Raw genomic sequence first — 8,158 nt, 5'->3', positions numbered from 1 at the left:
TTTCATACTTCTCAAAGCCTACGTTTAACCTTCAGTATAGGTTATATAATAAATTTCTCATACATATCATTAAGTAATGCATATATCAAGATAAAGTTACAGCTAAAAATTAAACCCAAATTCGCTGTATGCAACCAACCGTATTACAACTAACGACAAAAATGAATACAGTGCTTTAATCGAGAAATTTGAAGGGGGTCACAGAGGCCCCCATTTAGCAATAAATTCCCTGGTAATAAATCGAAACTGCTCTCGAAACTATTTGTCTGTTCCAGGTAAGGATTGTGTGCTTAGTCGCCACACACGGAGGGGATACCTCCACTTCACTGCTTTTGAATCTGCCTTTGTGTGCCTAAATATCAGTCAAAGGGCAGAGCAGAACCGCTGAAATGTCGGCCCATAGGGCGACTGGACATGACAGCCACGGAACCATTTGGAAGTGAGCGTTACCTGCACTTACAGGGCCCCTAGGAGACGGAGGAGCCCACAAAACTCCGCGCTCTTGGTTTGGGGCGGGGGGGGATATTTTAGGTATTTTAGCAAGTCGTGGCGCATGTGTCACACTGGCCAGGGCACGGCAGGCGGCCGAGGCGGGCGGTGCGATGCCGTGAGCGCGTAAATCCCCGCGGCCGCGGCCGGCAGTGGGGTGGGGGACGGCGGGTGGTTGTTGGAGGGAAAAGTCACCTTAGGTGACGCGGGGGGGGGACGACGGGGGGCGTCCTGTCCCTTTAAAACCCAGTTGCTACCCAAACACAAGTAAACAGTGGGGCCGGCGTGGCGAGGCGGGCCGGGGCCGGGCCGGGGGCGGTCCCGTCCCGTCGGGGCGGAGCGGCGCGGCCCCGGGCGCGGGGCTGTGCGCGCCGCGGGGTGGGCCGGCAGCGGGCGGGCGGGGACAGCGCTCCACGCCACTCACCGCTGAAATGTGATGGACCGGGCAGGGGGCGGCTCAGACTCGCGAAGAGCCTCGCCGGGGTCGAAGGCGGGAGGCTGCGGGCGGGTGGCCACGGTTTATGCCGGGGCGCCGGGACCGCCAGACCTCCCAGCGGCTGCCCAGCCTTCCGCAACATGCCGGCCACCGCCGGGTCCCGACCCCGCGGAGCATCCCCGCTGTGGATCTAATGTCTCCGTGAAGGTGCCGCGGCCGCCGCCTCGGCTTTGCCCCGGGAGGAGCAGCCGGCTGCGGTAGGTAAGTGGCTCCCCGGCCCGCTCTGCTTGCTGCCGTCGGCGGGAGCGGAGCAGCGGGGCTACTGAGGGCCCCGTGAGGAGCGCGTCCCCTCGGCGGGGAGCGCGGTGCCGCCGGGTTTACTTTCAGTTTGCAGCTCCGCACGGCTGGGGTACATGTCCCTCCCTACTCTGCGGGCGCGCTGGTGCGGGACCAGGTGGCGAGGGCCCCCCGGAGTGCGCGGTCGATGTCCTTCACGCGAAAGTCCTCGGCGCGTGCGGGCACTACGGGGCTGGCCCCCGGGTCGCGCTGGAGGAGTCCTCGTTTCGTGGAAATACACCTGGCTGCGCGGGCAGCGGCCACCGCGGGTTCGGTGAGACTGGAGGGGAGCGGAGGCGCCCCGGGGCCCACCCGCTCCCCGGGAACGACCGGAGGGCCCTCGGGACACGGCCCTGGCCGCAGCCCCGCCGCGGGGGGAAGGGCAGCGCCGGCCAGGCCGGCAGCAGGCAGGCAGGTAGAGAGCGGAGTACTGCCGAGGCACCGGGCTTAATTAAATTAAGCGGTCTGAATAGCAAGGAAAAAGGAAGTGCCAAGGTTTAAGTAACATCCGTTTTTGGTTGACTTTCCCCCCCGCACCTTATTATAAGTCGCCTCGAAATAAAGTAGGAAGGCACTTTCTGGTCTTAATCGATAGATTTTAATAAAGTTACCTCGAAGGACAAATAGTAAGAGACGTTCCGTGGTTCGGGCAACAGTGTTGATGTAAAAGTTTCCGCGTTAAAATCTGGGTTTCGTGTTCGGAATATTTTTCGGAGTTGGTTCTTTGACGCGAAAACGAGTGCCCTGTAAAGAGACCACCAAACACTGTTGTAAAGGAAGAGGCTCTGTCCTACAGAAATTCCGTACCTACCGTGGTCATTGCTCGTAGGCGGTAGCTCCGAAACGCAGCCGCAACGAGTCGGGATGGAGGCATGAGCTGCGGTAGCAGCCGGCGAAAAGCGGTTTGATCGCCTCTGTGTAGGCTTCTGGAGGAAAGCGAATAGGAACTCATACTACGACATCTTTAAAAATAAGTCTCTATATATAACCACCCCCAAGAAAAAAAGAAAAGGTCGCCATATATAATAGGTCGTATGATAACACTGGCCCCGGTCTCGATGTAATCACAAACGAGAAAAACTGGGCAGCATCGGAGGAAATCGGGGAGAGCCACGATATAAGTGAAACGAAAACAGGGGTGGGTAGCGCTGGAGTTCACACCCGACCTCGTTGCCGCATTTTTCCCCGGAGGGCTGATTCAGTGCGGTGTCACTAACGGGGAGGAAAAGTATTTTAGGAAAAATATCCAAAAGTCACTTTGCACCCGGAGGCTGCACGGTGCCAGCCGAGCGGCCCAGAGCGTGTGACCACGGTGAGGGCTGCGAGGCAGCGGCCCGGCGCGGAGGGGCAGGGACGCTGCTCCCGGGGCGCTGGCTCTGCTCTCGGAGTTTCCTTTATTTGTGTTGTGGTTCTGGGGATTTTGGATTTGGATTGTTTTGAGGGGAGAGTGTCTTTTGTATTTTGGAAACTACGTATTACCGGTCTCTCCACCCAAATCCCAGGAGGTACTGGGGCACCCTCGGCTCTACTTCTTTTTTGCAGGCCCGGAGAGCCCCCGGCGCCTGCTTTTGCTCCGTTGGGGAAGAGACGCCACTTCTCTGGGTCGATGTGGCCTCTTGGCTGCTGAAAGTAAACCCTCAGCAAAAACAAAAAAAAAGGAGAGGGTAGGGGCTTGCCCCCCGCGCCGATGCCCCCCTGCCCCGCGGGAGACGATCCCCTCCCCGGGGCGCCGAAGGGTCCCCCCGGGCGGCGGGAGAAGCGGGCCCGGCGGTTTCGGTTGAGTGGGCAGAGTGAAACCCTCTGACAGTCACACACCGCTCATTAGCTCACGGCCCCGTCGCTCCGGCAGAGCTCCCGGCCGGGGGACGGCGGAAGGAGTGCGGGGGGCTCGGCCGGACGGCTCTGTCCCGCCGGGGCTGCGCTCGCCCTTCCCGGCTCTGCGGGATGGAGGGAGCCGGCTGTGGGGCAGACCTCGGCGGGCCGGGGCGGCCTCCGGGCAGACTGTTTTCCTCACGGCCGATGAGATCGCCCGGGCCCGAGCGGGCTCCGGGACGCGGCCCCGGACATCTGGAAGGGATCTCAGCGCAAAGTGGATTTATTTAGGACCTGCTTCGCGGGGCGGGGGGGAGGTTGAGTAGGAGGTGTGTGTGCGGGGCAGGAGCTCCTTTTCTCTCCCTCGGTTATCTTGATAAATGAGTTGTTGTTGAAGGAAGAAAAATAAGCATCCGAACTGGGATAAACGCGGGGTTTCCATCCCTCCCCCCCCCTTTACCCCCGCTTCCCCCCGGCCCTACCTCGGCTCTCCGTGAACACCCTGCTCCTTCCCGGGGAGGCCCCAACCAGGAGGGGTCGGGGCTTCAGCGCCCGCGGGGGCCCGCGGAGGGTGGGAGCGACGCTGGGGGCCAGGTCGGCGCGGGGGGCAGGAGGGAGGCAGCACCGGGGGTCCTCGCGGTGGCCGCGGCCCGGGCTGGGCGCTGCGGAAGGACGGCGGTGGGGTGCGGAGCGGCCCTGGCTCCGTTCTTGGTGTATTTTTCCACGATTCGTTTAGTTTGAATCCGCGGCTCCTTCGGTTGGCCGGCGCTAGGTTTTCTCGTTTTTATTTTAATTTGGGATGGGTGTTCCTGGGAGTGAGTTTGATTTTTTTTTTTTTTTTTTTTTTTTTTTTTTTTTTTTTTTACGCTATAGCTTCTCTTGTCGAATCGATCGCGCCGGTGGGTCGGTGGCGGCCGCCGGCCCCGGCAAAGGACGGGAAGCGGGGCTGCGGCGGGGCGCTGGGGCCCGAGCCGTGCCTGGCCCTCCCTGCCTTCCGTCGCTGCGCTCGTTTCGGCTAAGGGGGACCACGCTGCTCGCAGTGAAATTATCTTTCCCCTCCTTCCTCCCTCTTTCTTCCTAGGATTTTCTTCCCGTCTCGAAAGCCCAGCAGAGGCACCACCGGCACCGCCGGCCTGCGCCCGCCCCGGGAAGATGGGAAGCAAGGCTTTGCCAGCCCCCATCCCGCTGCACCCGTCCCTCCAACTCACCAATTACTCCTTCCTCCAGGCTGTGAACACCTTCCCCGCAGCTGTCGACCAGTTGCAAGGTCTGTATGGACTCAGCGCCGTGCAAACCATGCACATGAACCACTGGACATTGGGCTACCCCAATGTGCATGAAATCACCCGCTCCACCATCACGGAGATGGCGGCCGCCCAAGGCTTGGTGGACTCCCGCTTCCCTTTCCCCGCGCTCCCCTTTGCCACGCACCTCTTCCACCCGAAGCAAGGGGCCATCGCCCACGTCCTCCCAGCCTTGCACAAAGACAGGCCCCGCTTTGACTTTGCCAATCTGGCCGTGGCCGCCACGCAGGAGGACCCACCCAAGGTGGGGGAGCTCGCCAAGCTGAGCCCTGGACTGGCCTCACCCCTGTCGGGCATCAGCAAGCTGTCACCGGACAGGAAGCCCTCCCGCGGCCGCCTGCCCTCCAAGACGAAAAAGGAGTTCATCTGCAAGTTCTGCGGCAGGCACTTCACCAAGTCCTACAACCTCCTCATCCACGAGCGGACCCACACAGACGAGCGGCCTTACACCTGTGACATCTGCCACAAGGCTTTCCGGAGGCAGGACCACCTGCGGGACCACCGGTGAGGGACCACCGCGCCCGGGGCCAGGCCGTGTGGAGCCGGGGTGGGGGGAGCAGCTCGGGGGAGTGCGGTTGAGCCGCTCCGGGAGCTGAGCCGGAAAAGCAGCAGCAGAAACCCGCGCTCCCACTACGCAGCCGCGGAGGGGCCAGAGCAGCTAAAACCTGCGCTTTGCGTGGGACGGACACCCGCGCTGGGGCGGCTGGGGTGAAGCTTCATGGCCCTGGGGGTGCTGGGAGGAGGACGGGGTGCAGGTGGGCGCTCCCCGGCTTTCCCCCCTCTACGTCCGCACCGCGCAGGATCCGCGCTGCCTTCAGGGAGAGCGGGCTCGGGTCCGGCCGGCAGATGCTGTCCCGATCTGCCACCAGAGAGTACAATCATGCCTCGATACGAATTATTTCGAATGTTTTGAACCTATAGAGGAGTTTAACCATGAACGGAATTAAAGGAGGGGAGGAAATAGCAACTGGGGGGTGGGCGCGCTTGGGAGGAGCCGGGTTTGGGGGAGTGGGGTCGGGGGGCGGGTGGGCCCCGCGCTCCCGGCAGCGCCGCTCACCCCTCGGGTTGCCTTCCAGGTACATCCATTCCAAAGAGAAACCCTTCAAGTGCCAGGAGTGCGGGAAGGGATTCTGCCAGTCCAGGACCCTGGCGGTCCACAAAACCCTACACATGCAGGTGAGCCCGGCGCTCCCCGGCCTCCTCCGCGCGTGTGCTGCCGGCGCGGACCAGGCCCGCGGCGGGGCGGGGGCGGCGGCCGTGCCGGGGGGTTAGGGGCTCCGGTGCGGAGGGAATCGAGGGGCTCCGGCCCTTGACGGCTCCGTCCTTCCGTGGGAGAGGGAAGCGTCCGCGGTTACATCCGCGGCCCACCCGCCTAAAAACGGCGGCCGCGGGTGATGTGCTTAAAGCCGTCGGGGACGCAGTTGGCGACGGGGAGCGAGCCCCGGGTTTGGTTTTGCCCACGCCACCGCTTCGAGGCGTTTTTCGTTGAGGGCTCCAGCCCTGCGTCGGCGAGGGCAGGCGCAGGGCGGCGGGCGAGCCCAGCGGCGCGGAGCGGTGCGAGAGATGCGGAGTGGCGCGGAGCTCCCTGCACGCCCATCGACACCGCCGCGGCCGCCGGCGGGCAGCGGGAGCCCCGGGTGGGAGTCCGGCGATGCGGCCGCTTTCCCTGCGCCCCAGGAGAGCGAAACGCTACAAGTCGAAAACTATAAAATAACCCTTTCGGGGCAGGACCGGGCGAGGTAGACCGTCTCCCGTCCACTTGATCGCTTTTGCTTTGTATCGAATCCCGATATTTCAACTTGTGCGTTGCGATAACAAAAAGTGCAGTAATACGTTCAACCAGGTAGTTTGTGAAGGATTAATCCTTTGCTTGCTTCAAATCTGAACAGGAATCTCCACACAAATGTCCCACATGTGGAAGAACCTTTAATCAAAGAAGTAATCTGAAAACTCACCTTCTTACCCATACAGACATCAAGCCCTACAACTGTGAGCAGTGCGGCAAAGTGTTCAGGCGAAACTGTGATCTACGGCGGCACAGTCTAACTCACACCCCGCGGCAGGACTTCTAGAGCAGCCAGGGACCCGCACCCGCTCCGGCAGCTCCAACTTGCCCATTTCGCTCAAGGACTGTGTTGTAGGAACTCACAGACACGCAAACATACACACACGGAGACACGCAGACTCGGGGCCAAGCTTTCCTACCACACGTCTGCGAAACTCGTTTAGGGAGTGCGGACTGCAGGATCGGGCCCCTCTCCAACCCACACCCAGGCGTAGAGCTCGTCTTGTAGATACTCGCGGCTCATTTTAGAGCTCTGTACAGAATGTGGTTTTCTTCGTTTGTTTGTTTCGTATCGTCGTGTCAGATGCACATCGATAACAAATCGGAGAGGCAAAGTATCTCTTAAAAGTGTATTTCAAAATAAATCCTTTTCTTTTTTTCCAAATACCTCCTGCCTTGTTGTATTATTCTCTGAACATTTGGTCTTTTTTTTCCTGCTGTGTCAATGCAATGGTAAAGCATATTGAATACATTTCCTAGCCGGGTAATTGTACTGTCACAACAATTTTGGTGATCGCTTTTGTTTGGCCTGTTTCACTGTCGCTGTTGTGTTATCTATTGTTAAGTAAAATGAAAGTGCCGTATTTGAGAGTTTATAGCTCTATTACTTAGTAGTGTGAATGTCTAAATATTAACTTCTGTACTTTTTTTTTTTCCTATTTTCCCGAACGAAATATTTTTTAAAGAAGAGAAAGAAAGAAATACTTGCAAATAAACAGATCTTAGGAAATAATGCACAGAGCCGTTCTTACGCCAAAGCGGCTTATTAGTAACTTATTTGCAATCAGCCCATATATTGTAAAAGTCATCCCTCTCGCGGAGATTGCCGCAGACAGCCTCCTACCAGTAGACTTTGGACACGGGCAATTCACCCGCGTAGACAGGGACTTTATCCTGCAGAAGACGATTAATTCCCGGCAGCTCTGGAAGCAAACAGCGAGGCGCAAATACCGCCCCCTGCCCCGGGGCTCAGCCGAGGGACCCGCGGGCCCCTCGCGGGGTGGCGGCGCTGCCCAGCCCGGGCCCGCGGCGGCGCTGGCAGCGGAGACCCCCCCGCCCCGGCTCCCCCGGCTCCATCCGCGCCGCGCCCGCGGGAGCCGCCCGCTGCCGGGCACAGGTCACGTCCGGGGGATCGGACGGAGTGGAGACGAGGAAAGGGGCCGTTCCTCCCTCCCGGGAGACCCTCACCCCACCTCGGGCACCCCCTTCTCTCTCTCTCCTTCCCTCACCGCCTCTATAAACCCCCAGTCACCCCACATGGAGGTGACTCTTGGTAGCCCGGTGTCTCCATGCCTTGGGCTGCATGCTCATTGCCTGTGCCCAGTATGCAGGTAGCAGGGTGGTGGCACAGACACCTGTTCTTCCCTCCATTACCACCCTTGGGAGCCCCTCACTAGTGCCTCTGATCCCCACTGGGAAGGCCTGGTGCCAACGCTGAGGCATTTTCCCTGATGTGTTCCAGGGTGGCGTGGATGTGAAAACCCCACTTCTGCCACTCCACAGCTTTTGTCACTCCCCGCACTCTCCCTGCAATGTCTTTGGTAATGTGGGTGCCCAAAAGTTGTTATTTTCAGGCTAGGCACACCTATCCTGCCCTACCTGTCCCAAACTCAGGACCAGGCTAGAACAGCAGGAAGAAATCTTTGTCCCCAAACCAGGGAGCCCTGTCTCGGTGGGGGATCAATCCTCCTGCACCCAGCTCAGTGGGGAGGGCTC

General features: G+C 60.0%; 1 protein-coding gene across 3 annotated transcripts; it reads left to right on the top strand.

Moving 5' to 3' along the window:
* Window positions 1-980: 980 nt before the first annotated feature.
* Window positions 981-7,103, top strand: OSR2 (odd-skipped related transciption factor 2). Of its 3 annotated transcripts, none has more exons than XM_082045525.1 (4): window positions 981-1,182; window positions 4,155-4,881; window positions 5,454-5,553; window positions 6,267-7,103. In XM_082045525.1, the coding sequence occupies exons 2-4, from the start codon at window positions 4,226-4,228 to the stop codon at window positions 6,447-6,449; spliced, it is 939 nt and encodes a 312-aa protein (XP_081901651.1). In that variant the 5' UTR covers window positions 981-1,182; window positions 4,155-4,225; the 3' UTR covers window positions 6,450-7,103. The 3 variants fall into 3 exon arrangements, with proteins under 3 accessions (XP_081901651.1, XP_081901652.1, XP_081901650.1); XM_082045526.1 differs by having other exon boundaries at window positions 981-1,186; window positions 6,349-7,103; XM_082045524.1 differs by having other exon boundaries at window positions 981-1,186.
* The last annotated feature ends 1,055 nt before the right edge of the window (window positions 7,104-8,158 follow it).

This window comes from Streptopelia decaocto (assembly GCF_964273445.1).
Source record: "Streptopelia decaocto genome assembly, chromosome: 2".
Lineage (NCBI taxonomy): Eukaryota > Metazoa > Chordata > Aves > Columbiformes > Columbidae > Streptopelia > Streptopelia decaocto.
This window is presented reverse-complemented; position numbering and strand designations above follow the sequence as displayed.

Excerpts from the sequence above, each read along its gene's own strand:
- OSR2 (XM_082045525.1), top strand. The coding sequence starts at position 4,226 with ATGGGAAGCAAGGCTTTGCCAGCCCCCATCCCGCTGCACCCGTCCCTC. Across the intron at positions 4,882-5,453 it reads GACCACCTGCGGGACCACCG|GTACATCCATTCCAAAGAGA; the intron begins GTGAGGGACCAC and ends GTTGCCTTCCAG. Across the intron at positions 5,554-6,266 it reads ACAAAACCCTACACATGCAG|GAATCTCCACACAAATGTCC; the intron begins GTGAGCCCGGCG and ends AAATCTGAACAG.